Source organism: Heptranchias perlo, chromosome 12 (genome assembly GCF_035084215.1).
Source record: "Heptranchias perlo isolate sHepPer1 chromosome 12, sHepPer1.hap1, whole genome shotgun sequence".
Classification (NCBI taxonomy): Eukaryota; Metazoa; Chordata; class Chondrichthyes; order Hexanchiformes; family Hexanchidae; genus Heptranchias; species Heptranchias perlo.
Genome location: NC_090336.1, coordinates 62,822,849 through 62,845,249, shown reverse-complemented (window position 1 = coordinate 62,845,249; position 22,401 = coordinate 62,822,849). Strand labels below are relative to the sequence as shown.

At 43.7% G+C, this 22,401-nt stretch overlaps 1 protein-coding gene across 2 annotated transcripts in view; it reads right to left on the bottom strand.

Annotated features, from left to right (window-relative positions):
- spon1b (spondin 1b) overlaps positions 1–16,697 on the bottom strand; it is a 467,163-nt gene extending 450,466 nt beyond the window's left edge. The window contains exons 1-6 of one of the 2 annotated variants that reach the window (XM_067994217.1): positions 16,464–16,697; positions 16,038–16,302; positions 15,632–15,738; positions 11,319–11,452; positions 3,980–4,053; positions 1,977–2,099 (exon numbers count right to left, since the gene is read on the bottom strand). In XM_067994217.1, coding sequence (XP_067850318.1) covers positions 1,977–2,099; positions 3,980–4,053; positions 11,319–11,452; positions 15,632–15,738; positions 16,038–16,296 — 697 coding nt within the window. In that variant the 5' untranslated portion in view covers positions 16,297–16,302; positions 16,464–16,697. Of the gene's footprint in view, positions 1–1,976; positions 2,100–3,979; positions 4,054–11,318; positions 11,453–15,631; positions 15,739–16,037 lie in introns of both variants that reach the window. The other variant, XM_067994218.1, reaches the window with a different exon arrangement.
- Positions 16,698–22,401: the final 5,704 nt, after the last annotated feature.

Sequence of the window (22,401 nt, the reverse complement as noted above, 5' to 3'; positions counted from 1 at the left end):
GGGAGTGCGTCGAGCTGGCAGGGGTTGGGGGGGGGGCAGGATTTCAGGCACCAGCAACACATAAAGAGCCACTGGCACATCAAGAAAGAAGGACATGAGTGGAGGCTGGGCAGAGACGGAATGGCCTTTTGGGGCACTCAATGTAGGCTTGGTGGCCCTAGTGCCAGCAAGAAAATTAATTTTCCTTCAGTGTCTGCTTAGGTTCCCGAGCCACATTACAGTGAGATCTATCTCATTAGCATAGGGTGTTATAGGGGCTCCAGGACACTGTTGGTGCACAGGTTCCTGGCGCCCTAGATTCTGGCCAGTCACAGCAGGACTTGTTAGGCAAATTGGAGGCCTCAAGCCTCTAAGCCCAGTGATTCGGGGAGCCAGATGCCGGACACATTTCGGGGCAACGGGCCGTATCCTATCCAGATGTGGCACTTGGACAAGGTGTCGGAGGGTCATTCAGCATCTGGGAATTTCAGCACGACTGGACAGAGAGAAGCAGAACCAAAGGGAAATCGAAGGCAAAAATAAAAAAGTGAACCAACTAAAAGTTAGCAACAGCAAGAAATCCATTCTCAGCAATGATTGGTCTTACTTCTGTCATTTGAGTGATAAATAGGTCCAGCTCACAAGCCTGCCTTAGGGCAGTCTTCTGCATGTATTGGATACAAAATATCATAAATTATATTTTATAAAAATGATGGAAAGCAAACACAAGGTTCTAGAGGATAATACATCTTACAAAAATTATAAAATGTTAAGCAACCCAACAGAACAGAAACTAATTACTCTCGATTGTTGGTGATATATTTAGTTCAAATGCGTTTGATTTAATGTTATTTCATTTCACATTATCTTCCTGGCTTCTGACCTTCCCTACATTTGTTGCTTTCAAAAGAATAAATTGCTGCACGTTCTCACTGAGTACACTTTGAATATGCAGCACGCAGACAAATATAGAAACATGACCGGCTAATCAGCAACTTGTGATCAAGGTATTAGCAAGAACTAAACACATTTTAAATTATCTCAATAAAAATGTAAGAATATATCAACAAGGTGGAAAATAAAAAGACACTTTTTAAAGGCAATAGTTATTCTACAGATTAAATAATCGATGTGTGGTGAGAGTGTTCCTTTAATCCATCTGAAGAGGACATAGAGGCACTGGAGAAGGTGCAAAAAAGTTACAAGGATGATGCCAAAACTGAGAGGTTATACCTATCAGGAAAGACTGAACAGACTGGGGCTCTATTCTCTGGAAAAGAGAAGACTGAGGGGTGACCTTAGAAGGATCATTAAAACTATGAAGGGGTTTGATATGGTGGACGTAGAGAAGATGTTTCTACTTGTGGGCGAGACCAGAACTAGGGGCCATAAATGTAAGATGTCAGTCATAAATGCAATAGGGAATTCAGGAGAAATTTCTTTACCCAGAATTGGAATGTGGAACTCACGATCACAAGTAGTAGTTGAGGTGACTAGCATAGATGCATTTAAGGAGAAGCTAGATAAACACATGAGGGAAAAGGGAATAGAAGGTTATGCTGATAGAATTAGGTGAAATAGGGTGGGAGGAGGCTCGTGTGGAGCAGAAACACTGGCACGGACCAGATGGGACGAATGGCCTGTTTCTGTGCTGAACATTCTATGTAATTCATGTACTTATTTTCTAAAAACTCATCATTTCAGTAGATTCTCTTTTTTCCCCTTCTAATTAAGATGTGAGAGTTGACTGAAGCATTAGTTCAAAGTTGCTATACTTCTCTAATGTATCATTTTAATTCTTTCTGTGTCTGCTGCCTCCTCTCTTTCACATTAACTTTAAGAACCAGCTCAACTAGATTCATTTGAATGTGAGCAGATTCTCCTTAACTTGATTTAAGCATAATCCTTAAGACTAATTCACAGTCTATTAAAGTTTGTGATTCGAATGATATTCTGCGTTAAAAAAAATGCTTACTGATAAAAGGTTCATATCTTACTTGGATAATCTTTGGGATGAGTCTGCTCTGACCAGTTTCCGTAAAATGTTAGCCTGTATTTTGCTGTACCGCAGGCACAACAGTCCTGAATGGGTTTTTCTGTGGCATATTCTTCATTCAGCACTGAAATGGAAAGTGAAAATTTAAATGAGAAATATATACTTATTTATAGCTAACTACATTTTGGACCAGAAATAGAATATAGTCCTCGTAGGATGAGAAATGGAATATTACACATTTATGGTCCCCATAGACCCAATAATGACCATGGTTTAGTTGTTCCCCGTGGGCTTAAGTCACGCCAACAGCCTAATGCAGGCAGCTGAAGAAATACTTCATATCCCAGAGTTAAAACCTAATCAAGAAATGTTACGATTATTTCAGGACTCTCAGAATTGTAGGTAGGAAAAAAAAAATCAACAGGTAAAGCTATTGTAGTCTAGAAAATACTGTTGATTATATTAGCAGAGAGCCTTTGGCTTGGTGGTAGCATTCCTACCACTAGGCCAGAAGGTAAAGGGTTCAAATCCCACTCCAAACAATTCCAGTAAGTGGAGATTAGAATATGGATCTCATCGAGTGGGGTACTCTCTGCTCATTTGTACCTGCCTGGTACCATGATTTGCACATGTCAGCCTGTTTTGGGACAGCATTGTATGTGTCCATTTCTAGTCCTGGGCAGCAGTGTAAATCATCCCAAGTGAGTTAATATCACATTCTTCTGTCTGTTGTTTCCTGCTGGCATTAGTGCATATATATATATATACACTAACAGTTCATCTAAACTAGAGGGGAGGGGAATGTCACATGAACATGTTAAGTGTTCGTTACCAATAGTAAATTAGTAGCATGCATTTTTTTTATTCATTCATGGGATGTGGGCGTCCCTGGCGAGGCTGGCATTTATTGCCCATCCCTAATTGCCCTTGAGAAGGTGGTGGTGAGCCGCCTTCTTGAACCGCTGCTGTCCGTGTGGAAGTTAAACTCATTCAACTATTGAATCCACGCAAAAATATCATCAAACACTAAACCAAAACCTACATGCACAAGTATTTGGACAAAGGTGAAATTTTGACCAGATTTGAATGTGCTAAAAAGCAAAAGGCAGATAATTGAAAAATGTTTCATTCAATGCCAGGCTTGAATTCACAGTTTTGTTTAATGGGGGCAAAGTCATTGATTTCGGGTAATTCTATATTTGAATCAGAGTTGCATTTACCTGAGTCAAACATACTTGCACACACATTTTGGCAGATGTTTTATTCAAGGCGCTAAAAAGTACAGGAAAGTAAATGCTGAGCAAAGGAACACAATAGCAATTTCGACACCCAGTGTCAGCCTCAAGGACTCCTAGTCAGGTTTAGCAATGGCGAGATACAGAATACAGCTCTCCCCATTGATCCCAATGATGTACTTTGACCCCAGTTTTAGATGAGAACCTCCTGCTGTATTGGTGCACATATTTCTGTTGCCATAACAGCCATGCTTGCGGTTTCTCTGAGCAAGACTGACAATTCATTGTCAATTGGTGTCGACTGAAGGGCAGGTTTGAATTGCAGACGTGTAACCACGAATAACTGGGTTAGAACGCCCCAATTTTATGCCACTTGGGACCCTCGCAGCTGGTTAAAAGAGAGGAGACTTTTTAAATCGATCAGTCTGGGCTGGATTGAACCAGATGAAAGCACATTACATGCAGCACATTGGTCAAATATACTGTAAACATATCACATTGCCCAATAACTATGGCACACAATCAGGAGACTCAACTCCAGCTCTGGCCTTAATTCACCAGGTTATAAATGATACTGATTTGGAGTTAAAATGGCCACTTACAACCAGCTGTATTTAAGCTAAGGCAATCCCAAAACATGCTTCATTATAACAAGGCAAAAGAACCAGTACCAATATTAAAACAGGCAACCTCATCAAAAAGACAATTACACAACACTAGAAAAATGTTTTGTCGGAATGTCAGATATCGCAAGGGATCTTGCACTTACCTTTTTCACATAGTCTCTTAGTAAGCGCCCCATCATCCTGGAACCAGATTATTCGCTTCTGCACAATGCTGGCTCTGTAAAATAAAATGGTTGATGAGTTTCGATACCTTGGGAGATGTATGGGCAGCAAAGCATGATGCAAGAGTGAGGCAAAGAGACACGTTGCTTTGCCTGGATGTGGTTTTGATTCCATAATGGAGACCTCTTCAGTAGAAGCAATATAGTACAGGATATGAAAGGGAGGCCTTATGAGTTAAAGAAAGAACAAACTTGGGTTTATGTAACACCTTTCATGTCCTCAGGACATCCTAAAGCATTTCACAGCCAATGAACTACTTTGCAAATGTGCTCATTGTTTTAAGTAAATGTGGGTGCCAATTTGCACACAGCAAGGTCGCAAAATAACAATGAGTTAAATGACCATATAACCTGTTTCAGTGGTGTTGGTTGAAGGATAAAAGGTATATAAATGTTGGCCAGCAATTCCTGTGATATCTGGAGCTAATGGTGGATTCTTTTGGAGCACGCTGTAGGAGGAGAATGTTGCGTATTAGTTGAAAGGACAGAGCGATAGTAATAGGAAGGAGTGCTCCGTGTGCAATAACAGAGAGTGTCGGGGTAAGAAGATTCCAATGGGTGAGACACATTTGCCGTGTGGCTGAAGATCAGTGCCCTCAGAGTGCAACAGAATGGGTCCCAGCTGGGAAAAAATCATGTGGATCACCGAAGCAGAGATGATGGGGCTGTGTACGTGAAAGCAACAATAAAAGGTTGACAAGTGGCAGACAACAAAGAGAACTGGCAAAGCAGGGAGCATGATCATAAGGTCGGGCAGTGCTGGTTGTGATGAGTGATTGCAGACAAAATAAAGTCCAACTGAATACAATCGCTTGGTGTAAAGTCAGGCCATCAGCTATTTTAATGGTCTGCTATATCTTTGAATCAGATACTTCATGGCTTCCTTCCTCAAACAATGTAGTTTTGCTCAGTAATTTTCATTATAATTCTCGCTAAGCTACACGAAACAGCAGGTCTCAGCACTAAGAGACCTAACTGATGAATATAAAGTTACAGCCAGGTCTTCACTTTTTAATAAATATCAGTACTAAATACTTCAACGTAAAGTGATTTCCTTTCCTGTTTACTGCAAACGGCTTCAGAAATAACAAGGGACCAGTCAATGTGAAGGAGTAAAAGATTTGCTTTCATTCCAAAATCAGAAATGATGGGCAAGAATTCCATTATGACAATTTATTTTCAGCTTATGCTGGTGGAGCAAGTTGTAATGTTTGTTATTTTATCAGGATTAAATTTCTATGTCCACATTTACAATGGCAATTGCGTAGTAAACTTGTCATGACACCTCCTCCAGTTGGGGCACTGCATCGCCACCTCTGGCGGGAGGGTGCAATTACAGCACGACAGGTTTACATAGGAAATTTCAATAACAACGTGGCCATAGACATTTATAACAGAAATATATAAAAATAAGGACAGAATATACGGTGTTAAAATGAGGACTCAATTAAGTCTTCGTGCGCTGGTCCAATAATCCCCCCACCCCCACTTCACGCAAAGTGGGTTAATTCTGGGATTTGGAGCAGGGATGAAGAGGGGGTGCACCCTGCTAAAAATATTTGAGACGGGGAAAAATGTCCTCTTTAATCTGCCCTCTCCCACAATGTGCCAGGACACTGGAGAGAACTCCCCTGCTCGTCTTTGAATAGCGCCAAGGGAACTTTCACATCCACCCGAGAGAGCAGACATGGCCTCAGTTTGACATCTCATCCAAAAGATGGCACCTCCGACAGTGCAGTGCTCCCTCAGTACTGGATTATTTGCTCAAATCTCTGGAGTGGGGCTTGAACTCATAAACACCCGACTCAGAGGCGAGAGTGCTACTACTGAGCCAGGGCTGACACCTTGTGGGGTGAGACTGGATGACTGATTTTCCAGACATGCAATCTCAGCTAGGAACCTTGCCCACCATCAGCACACACCAGAAAATCATGGGTTCGCTTGCCATGATTTTCCCTCCATAAAAGATGGAAAATCGCAGGCAGCAGGCTCACGACTTCCAGATATGTGCTTCCGGGGAGAGGGAACGGGGTGAGGTTTCCCACCCAGAGTGTACATTTGAAAAGAAATCAGCCTTTAAAAGTTCTCTCCCTTTTGCAAGGGCTGTTACAACCTAAATCAAGAAGCTCATGGTTTTGAAAACTCTGGGCGTCTCAATCTGAATCTTAAAGCCAAAATGTGATCCAACATCCCAAGGGGTGACCTAACAGGGGGTTTTAAAATTATGAAGGGGTTTCATAGTGTAAATTTAGAGAAGATGTTTCCACTTGTGGGGGAGTCCAAAGCTAAAGGCCACAAATATAAGATAGTCACTAATAAATTCAATAAGGAATTCTGGAGAAACTTCTTTACCCAGAGAGTGGTAAGAATATGGAATGTGCGACCACGTTGAAGCGAACAGCATAGATGCATTTAAGGGGAAGCTGGATAAACACATGAGGGAGAAAGGAATAGAAGGATTTTTTTTTATTCATTCATATGATGTGGGCATCGCTGGCAATGCCAGCATTTATTGCCCATCCCGAATTGCCCTTGAGAAGGTGGTGGTGAGCTGCTTTCTTAAAACGCTGCAGTCCGTGTGGTGAAGGTTCTCCCACAGTGCTGATAGGTAGGGAGTTCCAGGATTTTGACCCAGCAACGACGAAGGAACGGCGATATATTTCCAAGTCGGGATGGTGTGTGACTTGGAGGGGAACATGCAGGTGGTGTTGTTCCCACGCGCCTGCTGCCCTTGTCCTTCTAGGTGGTAGAGGTCGCGGGTTTGGGAGGTGCTGTCGAAAAGCCTTGGTGAGTTGCTGCAGTGCATCCTGTGGATGGTACACACTGCAGCCACGGTGCACCATTGAAGGGAGTGAATGTTTAGGGTGGTGGATGGGGTGCCAATCAAGTGCGCTGCTTTGTCCTGGATGGTGTCAAGCTTCTTGAGTGTTGTTGGAGCTGCACTCAACCAGGCAAGTGGAGAGTATTCCATCACATTCCTGACTTGCGCCTTGTAGATGGTGGAAAGGCTTTGGAGAGTCAGGAAGTGAGTCACTCGCCGCAGAATACCCAGCCTCTGACCTGCTCTTGTAGCCATGGTATTTATGTGGCTGGTCCAGTTAAGTTTCTGGTCAATGGTGACCCCCAGGATGTTGATGGTGGGGGATTCAGCGATGGTAATGATGTTGAATGTCATGGGGAGGTGGCTAGACTCTCTCTTGTTGGAGATGGTCATTGCCTGGCACTTGTCTGGCATGAATGTTACTTGCCACTTATCCTCCCAAGCCTGGATGTTGTTCAGATCTTGCTGCATGCGGGCCCGGACTGCTTCATTATCTGAGGGGTTGTGAGTGGAACTGAACACTGTGCAATCATCAGCGAACATCCCCACTTCTGAACTTATCACAGAGGAAAGGTCATTGATGAAGCAGCTGAAGATGGTTGGGCCGAGGACACTGCCCTGAGGAACTCCTGCAGCAATGTCCTGGGGCTGAGATGATTGGCCGCCAACAACCACTACCATCTTCCTTTGTGCTAGGTATGACTCCAGTCACTGGAGAGTTTTCCCCTGATTCCTATTAACTTCAATTTTACTAGGGCTCCTTGATGCCACACTCGGCCAAATGCTGCCTTGATGTCAAGGGCAGTCACTCTCGCCTCACCTCTGGAATTCAGCTCTTTTGTCCATGTTTGGACCAAGGTTGTAAAGAGGTCTGGAGCAGAGCAGTCCTGCGGAACCCAAACTGAGCATCAGTGAGCAGCTTATTGGTGAGTAAGTGCCGCTTGATAGCACTGTTGATGACACCTTCCATCACTTTGCTGATGATTGGGAGTAGACTGATGAGGCGGTAATTGGCTGGATTGGATTTGTCCTGCTTTTTGTGGACAAGACATACCTGGGCAATTGTCCACACTGTCGGGTAAATGCCAGTGTTGTAGCTGTACTGGAACAGCTTGGCTAGAGGCACGGCTAGTTTTGGAGCACAAGTCTTCAGCACTACAGCTGTGATGTTGTCGGGGTCCATAGCCTTTGCTGTATCCAGTGCACTCAGCCGTTTCTTGATATCACGTGGAGTGAATCGAATTGGCTGAAGACTGGCTTCTGTGATGGTGGGGATATCGGGAGGAGGCCGAGATGGATCATCCACTCGGCACTTCTGGCTGAAAATGGTTGTTAATGCTTCAGCCTTGTCTTTTGCACTCACGTGCTGGACTCTGCCATCATTGAGGATGGGGATGTTCACAGAGCCTCCTCCTACTGTTAGTTGTTTAATTGTCCACCACCATTCACGACTGGATGTGGCAGGACTGCAGAGCTTTGATCTGATCCGTTGTTTGTGGGACCACTTAGCTCTGTCTATAGCATGTTGCTTATGCTGTTAGGGTGAGAGGAGGCTCATGTGGAGCATAAACACCAGCATAGAGCAGTTGGGCCGAATGGCTTATTTCTGTGCTTTACGTTCTATGTAATTCTATATAAACACAATGTGATTCTCTGATCTGTTTACATACGTCACTGTGCGCTGGTTGACCCAGATTAAACCAAAATTTTTAAATCTAAAGTTCAAGAAAGGTGGTGCAAGTACACACTATGGAATCTCTGGTTTTACCTTCTTCACCGAATGATATCTGGCTGATTTTATGTCTTTTATTTGCACCCTGTTGCTTTTGCTTACTTAATGACTGTGGCTACACTTCGGAGTAATTCATTGTATGCAAAACACCTTGGTGACATTGCCGAGAGATGAGATAAGGTGCTATATAACAACAACAACAATTTGTATTTATATAGCGCCTTTAATTTAGTAAAACGTCCCAAGGCGCTTCTCGGGAATGTAATCAGATGAAAATTGACACCGAGCCAAACGAGGAGACATCAGAACAGGTAACCAAATGTTTGGTCAAAGAGGTAGGTTTTAAGGAGAGTCTTAAAGAAGAGAGAGTTGGAGAGGCGGAGAGGTATGGAAAGGAATTCGAGAGCTAAGGGCTTAGGCGCTGAAGGCACAGCCGCCAATGGCGGGGAAAGGGAAATTGGAGACGCATAAGCATCCAGAAATGGAGGAACGCAGAGTTCTCAGGGGGATGTGGGGTTGGAGGAGGTTGCAGAGTTATGGAGGGGTGAGGCTGTGGAGGGATTTGAACATGTGGATGAGATTTTTAAATTCAAGGCATCGCCGGACCGGGAGCCAATGTAAATCAGTGAGCACAGGGGTGATGGGTGAACAGGACATGGAGTGAGTTAGGATATGGGCAGCAGAACTTTGGATGAGCTCAAGTTTAGGGAGAGTTTCAGCAGCAGATGGGCTGAGGCAGGGGCGGAGATGCGTGATATTAGGGAGGTGGAAGTAGGTGGTCTTGGTGATGGAGAGGACATGGAGGCAGAAGCTCAGCTCAGGGTATAAATAGCAGTCTTTCTTTCTTTTACAATTTGTAAGAATATTCAGGGGGAAAATTTGACAAGAGAACAAGCCAAATGCAACGGCCATGGATGAAGAAATCTTTCCTTTAGAGAAAAATACATTGAAACTCAAGAGACTTGTATCCACTCTAAAACTAATCTAATCTTATTTACTCCCAATTCTTGTACTCCTTCATAAAACTCTTTCTGGGCCCCAGCTGGATTATTGTGGCCAATTCTGGGCACCACACTTTAGGAAGGAGGTCAACGCCTTGCAGAGGGTTCAGAAGAGATTTATTAAAATGGTACCAGGGATGTGGGGCTTCAGTTATGTGAAGAGACTGGAGAAGCTGGGATTGTTCTCCTTAGAGCAGAGAAGGTTAAGGGGAGATTTAATCCAGGTGTTCAAAATCATGAAGGATTTTGAAAGAGTAAATAAGGAGAAACTGTTTCCAGTGGCAGGCGGGACAATAACCAGAGGATGCAGATTTAAGGTAATTGGCAAAAGAACCAGAGGTGACATGAGGAAAAAAAAATTTAGCCAGCGAGTTGTTATGATCTGGAATGCACTGCCTGAAAGGGTGGTGGAAGCAGATTCAATAGTAACTTTCTAAAGGGAATTGGATAAATACTTGAAGGGGAAAAATTTGCAGGGCTGTGGGGAATGAGCTGGGGAGTGAGACTAATTGGAAAGCTCTTTCAAAGAGCCGGCAGAGGCACAATGGGCCGAAAGGCCTCCTCCTATGCTGTATGATTCTATGATTCTAAGTCAGTCATCACGAACAGTGGATTTTGCTCTGCAAGAATTTACATTGTTTCATGTTCCTGTGGATCAGCCATTAAAAAAATCAAATGGCTATGAACCTCTATGGTTTCTCATAGCACCTATTACAATGAAGCAACTCTCTCTAGCAGGTTCTTTAAATTCATTTTAAATTCACACCCTCTCTATGCACAGCACTGAGTTGATCTCGCTTATCTTACTCAATCTGACCACATTTTTTCCCAGTCTAAACAGTAAAACTGTGTACTCATCTAATGTAGAATGCCTGGGGAACGCTGGAGGTGTGTCGGGTTTGATATCAGATCTGTGCAGCTTGCTGTGCGAGGGAAAAGTGAGTAATAAAATTACAAACTTCTTATTCAATGAACGCAAAGACTATGAGCAGGAGTCAGCTGTGGCTCAATAGGTAGCACCCTTTCCACTGAGTCAGAAGGGTATGGGTTCAAGTCCCACTCCAAAGACTTGAACATATAACCTAGGCCGACACTTCAGTTCCACATTGTCGGAGGTGCCGTCCTTTGGATCAGACGTTAAACTAAGGCCCCGTCTGCCTTCTCAGGTGGACATAAAAGATCTCATGCCACTATTTCGAAGAAGAGCAGGGGAGATCCCCCTGGTGTCTTGGTCGATATTTATCCCTCAACCAACATCACTAAAACAGATTATCTGATCTTTATCACATTGCTGTTTGTGGGACCTTGCTGTGCGCAAATTGGCTGCCACGTTTCCTACATTACAACAGTGACTACACTTCAAAAGTACTTCATTGGCTGTAAAGTGCTTTGGGTCATGAAAGGCGCTAAATAAATGCAAGTTCTTTCTTTAAACATGTCTGGGTCTGTTGGAGATTGATTGCTATGATTAGTCAACAACTCCATTATTGTTCCACCATGCGACTACTGGGATGGTAGAAGTCAAACTAGATGGACCTTGCGCTTTTATTCGTCTCGCAATTCCTATGTAAACACAATCGTTGGCCAGTTTATATTGCAGCACCTCAGGCTTGGTCTCACAATTCTCTCGAAGTTCTGCATGAAGCTGCAGGGTTCACGCCCCGCTGGACTCCCCCCAATTCGTCACTGAAGTATGATGTAACTTACTTCAATATAACGCAGCCTGAACCAGCGAGGGGTGCTGTCCAAAAGACCTGGATGCGTGTCCGTCTCCTGGGGGTGCTTTCCGTGACAGCGTACGGGCAGTTTGTCATAAACTGCGTGTCCTCATGGTCAATGATCTGGATATAGAGCAGGGGGAAGAGAGACATTGTTAGTTAAACAAAGAGGTTGCATTTATATATATCATAGAAATTTACGGCACAGAAGGAGGCCATTCGGCCCATCATGTCTGTGCCAGCCAAAAAAGAGCCAACCAGCCTAATCCCACTTTCCAGCTCTTGGTCCGTAGCCCTGTAGGTTACGGCACCTCAAGCGCATATCCAAGTACTTTTTAAATGAGTTGAGGGTTTCTGCCTCTACACCCTTTCAGGCAGTGAGTTCCAGACCCCCACCTCCCTCTGGGTGAAAACATTTCTCTTCAGCTCCCCTCTAATCCTTCTACCAATTATTTTAAATCTATGCCCCATGGTTATTGACCTCTCCGCTAAGGGAAATAGGTCCTCCCTATCCACTCTATCCAGTCCCATCATAATTCTATACACCTCAATTAAATCTCCCCTCAGCCTCCTTCGTTCCAAAGAAAACAACCCCAGCCTAGCCAATCTTTCCTCATAGCTAAAATTTTCCAGTCCTGGCAACATCCTCGTAAATCTCCTTTGTACCCTCTCTAGTGCAATCACATCTTTCCTGTGGTGACCAGAACTGTCCTCTAGCTGTGGCCTAACTAATGTTTCATAGAGTTCTAACATAACCTTTCTGCTCTTGTATTCTATGCTTCGACTAATAAAGGAAAGTATCACATATGCCTTCTTAACCACCTTATCTACCTATCCTGCTACCTTCAGGGATCTGTGGACATGCACTCCAAGGTCCCTCTGTTCCTCTACACCTCTCAGCGTCCTCCCATTTATTGGTGTATTCCCTTGCCTTGTTTGCTCTCCCCAAATGCTTTACTTCACTCTTCTCCAGATTGAATTCCATTTGCCACTTTCCTGCCCACCTGACCAGTCCATTGATATCTTCCTGCAGTCTACAGCTTTCTTCCTCACTATCAACCACACGGCCAACTTTTGTATCATCAGCAAGCTTCTTAATCATGCCCCCTACATTTAAGTTCAAATCATTAGTATATAACTACAAAAAATAATGGACGTAGTACTGAGCCCTGCGGAACCCCACTGGAAACAGCGTTCCAGTCACAAAAACACCCATCGACTATTACCCTTTGCTTCCTGCCACTGAGCCAATTTTGGATCCAACTTGTCACTTTCCCTTGGATCCCATGGGCTTGTACTTTTTTAACCAGTCTGCCATGTGGACCTTGTCAAAAGCCTTGCTAAAAGCCATGTAGACTACATCAAACACCCTGCCCTCATCGACCCTCCTTGTTACCTCCTCAAAAAATTCAATCAGGTTAATCAGACATGACCTTCCCTTAACAAATCCATGCTGACTGTCTTTGATTAATTCGTGCCTTTCTAAATGACGATTAATACTGTCTCTCAGAATTTTTTCCAATAGTTTGCTCACCACCGAGGTTAGGCTGACCTCAGGACGTCCCAAAGCGTTTTACAGCCAATGAAGTACTTTATTGAAGTGTAGTTACTGTTGTAATGTAGGAAATGTGACAGCCAATTTGTGCACAGCAAGATCCCACAAACAGCAATGAGGCAAACGACTAAATAATTTGGTTTTATCAGTGATGTCGGTTGAGGGATAAATATTCGCCAGGTCACCAGGGAGAACTCCGCTGCTCTTCTTCAAAATAGTACCCCAGGATATTTTACGTCCCACTGAGAGGACAGATGGGAGCCTCAGTTTAACATCCCATCTGAAAAACAGCACCTCCACCAGTGTAGCACTCTCTTAGTACTGCAGTGGGAGTGTCAACATGGATTATGTGTTTTAAGTCTCTGGAGTGAGACTTGAACCCATAACCTTCATGATAGCAGAGGTGATAGTGCTACCCACTGAGCCATAGCTGACAGCAGCTTGGTTAAATATTAACTTGCAGGAACAAACTTTAATTACATCAGATTACGAATCAACATGCAGATACAAACTGCATTAATATGCACTGCAGTGACTGGATTACATATTCTCAGGTGTTGTGCAATATTCATGTTGGATAAAGCAATCAATGAATAGATTTTTAAGGGGTGTAATCATTCATATTTCTAGCAAGATTAAATGATTGATAGATTGGACACCTAAATCCATCCTCCAATTAGAGTTGCTGTCATGCATCAGCAATTAAAATGGAATAAAGCCAATAAGGTATTGCCGTAGACACATAATTATATCTTTAAGGGTGCACTTAGATTGCATGGAGGGTATAAACCATGTGACATTGATCAGCTGACTTCTGTTATCATATAGACTTGTATATTATACACAAATCACCCTGAAATCTTGGGCTTCTTCGACAGCACCTCCTAGACCCACAACCTCCACCACTTAGAAGGACAAGGCCAGCAGGTGCATGGGAACACCATCACATTCAAGTTCCCCTCCAAGCCACACACCATCCCGACTTGGACATATATCGGCCGTTACTTCATTGTTGCTGGGTCAAAATCCTGGAACCCCCGACATAACAGCACTGTGGGAGAACCTTCACTACACGGACTGCAGCGGTTCAAGAAGAAGGCCCATCACCACCTTCTCAAGGGGCAACGAGGGACGAGCAATAAATGCTGACCCTGCTAGCGACGCCCATATCCCGAAAATGTGTATGAAGAAAACAAAATCAAACGAGACACTAGCATAAGGATTCTTAATAAGTTCACCTGAAATTCAATGCTCTGCAATATCAGCAGAGGTGTGAACCTGTTTAAAATAAATCATGTAATTCCTCTGCTAAGATAGCGAAGAGAGAGAGAGAGAACGCATTAAGTATCCATACACTAATATCCCACAGCATGTGTTCCATGTAAATATATATGAAAACAGTATTCACAAGATCAAGGTTATAACCTATACTCTCCATCCACCTCAACAAATCTCTGCACAGACTTAAATATACAGCTAGCTATATGTGGCTTTCACCAAATCTCATTGAACGCTGATGTATCCTAAGATGCATTGCAATGCTACAAAACTTTCACAGCTAAATGGATGCCTTAATCCCTAATTCTGACTTGAGATAAGCACTCAGCACTGTGTAGAAAGGAATAAAAGAATAAGACACACAGAAGTGTGACACGGTCTGAATCCATTTGAAGTCCTGATCATTCAAAGTCATTTCTTGAGCTTTTTTTTGAATTATCCAATCAATTGAGTTAAATAAAATAAATAACGCAGAAAAGAGGAAATTCAATCCTTAAATAAAAGAACTACCAAATAATTTGAACCGAGCAAGATTAAACTAGTACAGTCTACAAAATAGCACAGCACAGACTTACAGCATTGTTAGATGTATAATATATGGGAGATAGCAAGAGAAGAAAAATAAACTAAATAAAGACACCATTGGATTTTTTCTTTGTTCAAAGATACCCCAATTTTAAATTATTTCAACCCTCCCAATAATGACTCTGCAAACCAAAGGTTTTACTGAATGGTGATTCAGGGAAGCGACTCTGCACGATAACTGTGAACGTGGATTATATGTTGGCTCCAGTTTGGAAGCTTGATTTAGAAATGACTTTGTTCACAGGATTTTTTGCATCCAGCCCTCTTCACACTCACACACATAGATACACACACACATAGATACACACACATAGATATACACACACACAGATATACATATACATAGATATGTACACACACATACATAGATACACACCACACTCAGATATACACACACTCAGATATACACACACATAGATACACACACCATACTCAGATATACACACAGATGCACACACACATAGATACATACACACCACACACAGATATACATACAGAGACACACACACCACACACAGATATACACAGATACACACACACATATAGATACACACACACAGCCACATTAACGCATCAAAAAATCTACCAGAATTAATTTGCAAGATACTGTACATTGTAAGTGAGAGCCCCACACACAGACTACGCCTGTGAGCTATTGACTGACGGCTCTCTGTGCCATCATTAGGAAATAATTGTTCTGCTCAAAGTCACATATTCGCCCTTATCATCCCTGCCTGGCAGACAAATGTCACCTCTATCTGAAAGGTGACTTGGTTTAGCCGTTTATTAGTTTACCTTTATCATTCCGGGATGTGCTGGGGGGAGGGGGAGGACAGGAGGTTTAGAGTGGGGGGAGGAGGAAGGGGCGGTGTGTGTTGTCCTACCTGAAAGTTCCCAGCGTATTCATCCTCTCTGTCGCCGTCCTCTCCTTCCTTGAGAGCTATGAGGGTGAAGCCACGGAAATAGGAGGGAACTGTGGCCGAGAGGGTGACTGGAGATGAAAGAGAAAAAAAATAATTAGCGAGAGGAGAAAAAGAAACACACCAGATGCAGCATCTGTAAAGTTAGCGTAGATTTCAAATTTTCTGCTGAGTTAGGCGGGCGCACTTAATACAACAAAAAAAGCACATTAAAAAAAACTTAACAGGATGGGATTTGTGTTTATGGAGAAAATCAGTCCAAAGACACTTAGCAGGGACCCTTGAAATAATCCCTGGGAGAGAGATAACAGTCTGTTTCATGCTGGGACCGCCTGGATTGTGGACAGATTACAGAACATGTTTTACTTACCTCGGTATGTGCTGCCTGGGGTGTAAAATTCGGGACTCCCTTCAATCCGAAGGCTGAAGCCGGTGTTCCCGTCCCTTCGGCTGCCCTGAGACCTAACGATCCGGTTACAGTATCCGTCGGTGACCGTGCTTTCGTCGTAAAAGGAGCCGGTCACCGCAGGAAGGGAGAGGAGGAGAGCGAGGAAGCGGAGAGAGGAGTCCATCGTGTGTGTGGATGTGTGTGCCTTGTTCTTTCCTCTCTCTGGTGTCTTAACTCTCATCTGCAGCTGAAATAGACACACACACACAATATATATAAAGTGCTGCCTGTCGGAATGTTCCAACTCTTGTGAAATTGACCAGACCCCGTTCAATATCACAGCTGCTGAAGTCGGTTTCACTTGTGACTGTGTAACACCACCCCAAAAAAAGAAAAAAAGCCCCAGACCTGCGATCCCTTTCTCACCACTGGTGCAACACACACAGTTATCTGGCACGACTCGACCGTCCGCTCGTTTAACTCCCACAGAATCTTGAGACTGGACAGCCCATATTGACAATTAGCCTGACGACTGACACAGGGGAGGGATGGGATAGGAGGGGGGTTTTCTTTGGGAGGGGGAAGGAAATTGAGAGGAATATCAGAAAGCAGACAAGCGACGCTTTGCTCCTTTCCAGTTCTCCCACCGTTTCCAAGACACTGGTTAAATATACGAATTGCATGTCTCTGAAATACTCCACACAAACACACACACACAAAAACTTTTCAACAAGCTGGGCGAGTGAGACAAAACGTCTATAGTTACATTTAAAAAAAAGAAAGTGGGGGTGAGGTGCAGACAAGAGAGAGCGCGGAATTATTAAAGAGCCGCCAAAAAAATAAAAGTTACTTGCAAATGTGGGAAACGTTCATTTCTTTTCGGCTTTTGCAAAGATTTGTCCACCAAACGCACCGGGGCCAAGACACATCTTAACTCAAAAATGTCAGCAAAATGCAAAAAAAAATGACAGAAGTCAGATGAGACTTTTTTTTTAACACAGCGAGGTATTATGATCTGAGATGCGCTGCCTGAAAGGGCGGTGGAAGCAGATTCAATAGTAACTTTCAAAGGGGTATTGGATAAATACTTGAAGGGAGGAAAATTGCAGGGCTATGGGAAAAGGACAGGGGAAAATGGAACTAATTGGACAGCTCTTTCAAAGAGTCAGCACAGGCGCGATGGGCCGAATGGCAGCCTATGATTCTACATTGCAAACCTGGGTTAGCCAACAAACATTAAAAAAATGACACAGAAACAGAGCCGAGATGCTGCCTCATTTAGTCCAGAGAGAACGGAAACTCCGCAGTACTTTTGGGGGCAAAGTTCTTTCTTAAAATTTCTAAATCAGCTTTGGGAGCAGGCACGATGCAAGACTCGGGGGACGGATATAATTAGCTTTCAGCGGGAGATTTCCCGGCAATTTGTCCGCACAATACTTGATACTGCGAATTCCAAGTGCTGTTTGTTGATCAGATCCGATGAATGACACGTTAGAGAGTTAACCTTGCCTTGTGTGTTTTTTTACACAAACGTGTTCTTGTGTATTTCAACAAGACTTGATCCCTTAGGCAAGCCTTTCTGTCCGAAACCAAGGACGGTCAGTCCTGCCCGAACCGCTCCTCAGTAATTATGTAAATCATAATATTTTTACTTCTTTCAGTGTGCGGACAAGATACTCGTGCCCCCGTTGCAAAAATCACCCGAGGCAGCGCTCAAGATTAAAAGATAGCGAGTAAATTAAAAACAACTCCACGATTATTTATTTTTAAAGATTGCTTTATGTTTACAGTGCAAATAAACAGACATTGAACACTCAATGAAGGTTCCCAATTATTCCAGAACCTGTAACTGAAGGCAGTCTCAATCCGCTTCACAGACTCGGACTGCGGATATACATTGCACTAGTTTGGCGCCAGTGGACTAATGCTGGACTGTAAAAACAGCGATTGAGTTCTAAAACTGACTTCAACTTTAAATAGATATATAGTGTTTGCATTGGTGTGTGTGTATATTGAGATATATATATACATATATAGGATGTGTGCATATTGAAATATCTATAGGGTGTAGACTTATATATCTATGGAGTGTGCAATGGTATATCTATAAGAGTGTGCAATGATATATCTATAGAGTGTGTATATACTCTTATATCTACAGGGTGTGTGCACTGATATATCTATAGGGTGTATGTGTTATATATGTACATAACGGCTGGAGTCATACTAAGCACAAAGGAAGATGGTAGTGGTTGTTGGAGGCCAATCATCTCAGCCCCAGGACATTGCTGCAGGAGTTCCTCAGGGCAGTGTCCTAGGCCCAACCATCTTCAGCTGCTTCATCAATGACCTTCCCTCCATCATAAGGTCAGAAATGGGGATGTTCACTGATGATTGCACAGTGTTCAGTTCCATTCACAACCCTCAGATAATGAAGCAGTCCATGTTCACATGCAGCAAGACCTGGACAACATCCAGGCTTGGGCTGATAAGTGGCAAGTAACATTCGCGCCAGACAAGTGCCAGGCAATGACCATCTCCAACAAATGTAAGGAATCTTACAACACCAGGTTATAGTCCAACAATTTTATTTTAAAATCACAAGCTTTCAGAGATTACCTCCTTCGTCACTCACTCACCTGCCGAAGGAGATAATCTCCGAAAGCTTGTGATTTTAAAATAAAATTGTTGGACTATAACCTGGTGTTGTAAGATTCCTTACATTTGTCCACCCCAGTCCATCACCAGCATCTCCACATCATCTCCAACAAGAGAGAGAGTCTAGCCATCTCCTCTTGACATTCAATGGTATTACCATCGCAGAATCCCCCACCTACAAGAGGTGGGGGATTCTGTGGCTACAAGAGCAGGTCAGAGGCTGGGTATTCTACAGTGAGTGACTCACCTCCTGACTCCCCAAAGACTTTCCACCATCTACAAGGCACAAGTCAAGAATGTGATGGAATACTCTCCACTTGCCTGGATGAGTGCAGCTCCAATAGCACTCGAGACGCTCGACACCATCCAAGACAAAGCAGCCCACTTGATTGGCACCCCATCCACCACCGGTGCACCGTGGCTGCAATGTGTACCATCTACAAGATGCACTGCAGCAATTCGCCAAGGCTTCTTGGACAGCACCTCCCAAACCTGCGACCTCTACCACCTAGAAGGACAAGGGCGAGAAGGACAAGGGCAACAGGCGCATGGGAACAACACCACCTGCACGTTCCCCTCCAAGTCACACACCATCCCGACTTGGAAATATATCGCCGTTCCTTCATTGTCGCTGGGTCAAAATCCCGGAACTCCCTTCCCAGCAGCACTGCGGGAGAACCTTCACCACACGGACTGCAGTGGTTCAAGAAGGCGGCTCACCACCACCCTCTCAAGGGCAATTAGTGATGGCCAATAAATACTGGCCTTGCCAGCGACGCCCACATCCCATGAACGAATAAAAAAAATATATACACACACATGCATAGATCTCCCTGTGGCATTGCTCACAGTGAGAGAGACCCTGTTTTATAATAATGCGGGGGTCAGATAAAATTACACAGAAATTACAACATGGAAATAGGGCATTCGACCCAAAGAAAGAACGAACTTGAATTTATAGAGCATCTTAAATGGGCGTCAATGAAATACTTCTGAAATGTGGTCACTGTTGTAATGTAGGAGCCAATTTGCGCACAGCAAGATCCCACAAAGAGCAATGAGACGATGACCAGATAATTGGTTTTAGTGATGTTGGTTGAAGGATAAATGTTGGCTAGAACACCAGGGAGAACTCCCTTGCTCTTCTTCAAAATAGAATCATTGGATCTTTTACATCCTTCTAAGAGGGCAGATGGGTCCGCAGTTTAACATCTCCTCTGAAAGATGGCACCTCTGGCAGATACAGCACTGGGAGTGTTAGCTTGGATTTCACGCTTAAGTCTCTGGAGTGTGGAGAGTGCGATTAAGAACCCACAACCTTCTGACCTCAGAGGTGAGGGCACTACCCACTGAGCCAGCACTAAGAACCATTCCCTGTGGGTTTATCCTCCACACAAGCAGTAGTCCTAATACTGTGTACATGCCTTGTTCCCATATCCCTTCATCCCTCTCTCCTTCAACATTGTTAAATGTTGACACGGTCTCTGCATCAGTTCCACCATTGAATGCACAACAGAGCTGACTCCACCCTCCCAGCAGGGGGTGCCCCTCGCAGGAAAAGGCAAACAGATGGATTTTCCTATGATGCTGATGAATCAGAGGCTGGGTCCACAATATTGGCGCTAATATTATCGGAGCCGTGAATATCCAATGACCGAATCGGGGGGGGGGGGCTGAAATTGGTGTTCGTTGGTAAGTTGGTACGAGTGCAAAACAAGCAAACGGTGAGGCAGCAGTCCGTTTTACACCATGTCCGGCTTCCTCGGCTTCACTGGAAAAGAAAATTAGGCGCAATGTAAAACGGGCTGCTGATTCGGCATCACCCATTTCCTGCTATTGGCGCAGACAGATATCACCTCACCCCCCTCCCCCCACAACAAGTCACATCCTGATTAGAATTGGATTTTTAATCAGTGTTTATGGGATTAAATTCTCCCACTGTTCATTGTTCTATGGAAATTTAAAATTAACGGTCTTGATTATTCACAAATAAGTGTTTTACCTTCGTATTTTATTTTTATTTATTGGAATTAAAGCAAATTAGCCTTCATGATATATTTTTGTTGGGCAAGGGTATCAAAGGATATGGAGCAAATGTGGGTAAATGGAGTTGTGGTACAGATCAGCTGTGATTTAATTGAATGGCAGAGCAGGCTCGAAGGGGTGAATGGTCTATTCCTGTTTCCCTGATGTACCCAATTAGGAATCAGTACCTGGTGTTCAGTAGCACTGCGAGAGGATTTAGCAGAACTTGAGGGTGGTCCTGGGCTTTGGTAGCACCGGGATTGGAGTCTTGGTTCTGATTTGCAACCAGTGGGGGGGGGAATGCTGGAGTTTGGCAGCATGGGGAGGAGGGGTGGGGTGTCCATGCTTTGGCTGCTATGTGGAGAAGGGAAGGATCGGGGTAGGGGGTGCGGCTGGGGGTAAATGTGGGGTTTTGCTCACTGGTTGACTGTAAGCAGTGGGAGAGGGGAGGGAGGGCACTGGTGTGACCTCCTATGATTACCCTCCACTCCTCCCCAGACTGTCCATCATTACTCTTTTGTCGACTTGTTCTGTACTCCGGCTACATCGCCCCTTGCAGGTTGCCATTGACGAATTCAAGATTTAAGTCACCTAGCTTTTGATGCCATTTCCTCCATCCAGGGTCCCACTCCCCTCCTCCAGGGGCTCACCCGTCCAAAGCCACTGGCACTTTCTGGAGCCTGCTCGGTTAATTAATTAATCAAAGGTGGTCGCGCCTACTGTCATTACAGGTCCAAACACCTGACCCGACAACTAAGTTTCTATCAGATCTCTGCAAACATTGAATTAATTGTTTTGTGATTGGTTTCCTGGAGAAGCACAGTTTTCTTTACATAAATAAATATCACAGCTGCATAAATAAACATACATATTTTGCTCTGTGCCTGCCTGGAACTATAGATAAACAGATGGTTGCTTTAATAAAATGTCATCTTTAACTGGGTAAAATTCAGTCAGTGCTTCTTGGGGTAAAGTTTCCGTTTTGGGTGCAGTCGTGGAGTTGCACTCAAAATGCGCTCGAAATTGAGCAGGTTAGGTTACGCTTCAATTTTCTGCTAAATTTCATTTTCATAATCACAAACATAAAATCTCCCATGAACCAGCACGATCCGGCAATGTAATATAATGTTATCGTTTCATTTTTTATTCTTTCCATTAAAAAGTATTCCTTGATTTAAGAGTGGTAACCTGGTGCAGTTTTATTAATACCGCTGAAAATGGGTTTATCACAAAAATAAGCATTTTTAATAAAAGTGTCCAGTCCTCCACCTGTTAATAACTTGATTTAAAATCACTGAAAAATGACTTTAAAAACTATACTGAACCATTTAATAGTTTCATTGGTGTACATTAGACAGTTTCTTAGTAAATTAAATATTTTTTGATATGTAAAAACTTTTAAAACATGCCGACTAGTGCCTGTGAGCCTAAGAAAATGATCGTAATTTGAAGAGCTTCCCGAACCAGCGCAATTGGCGGAATCTCATGATCTCGACCTGGGGGAGGCGTGGCCTGTTTTGTGGGCGGGGCCTGATCCAGGTGAATTGAATCTTAAATCAGCGGAAAAGATTGCGGAAAACACGAGCGTAAGTAGTTTTGGGCGTAACTCACTTATGTTTAAGATTCCCCCCCCCCCCCCGATCTTTTGCGCTGGTTCGGGCGA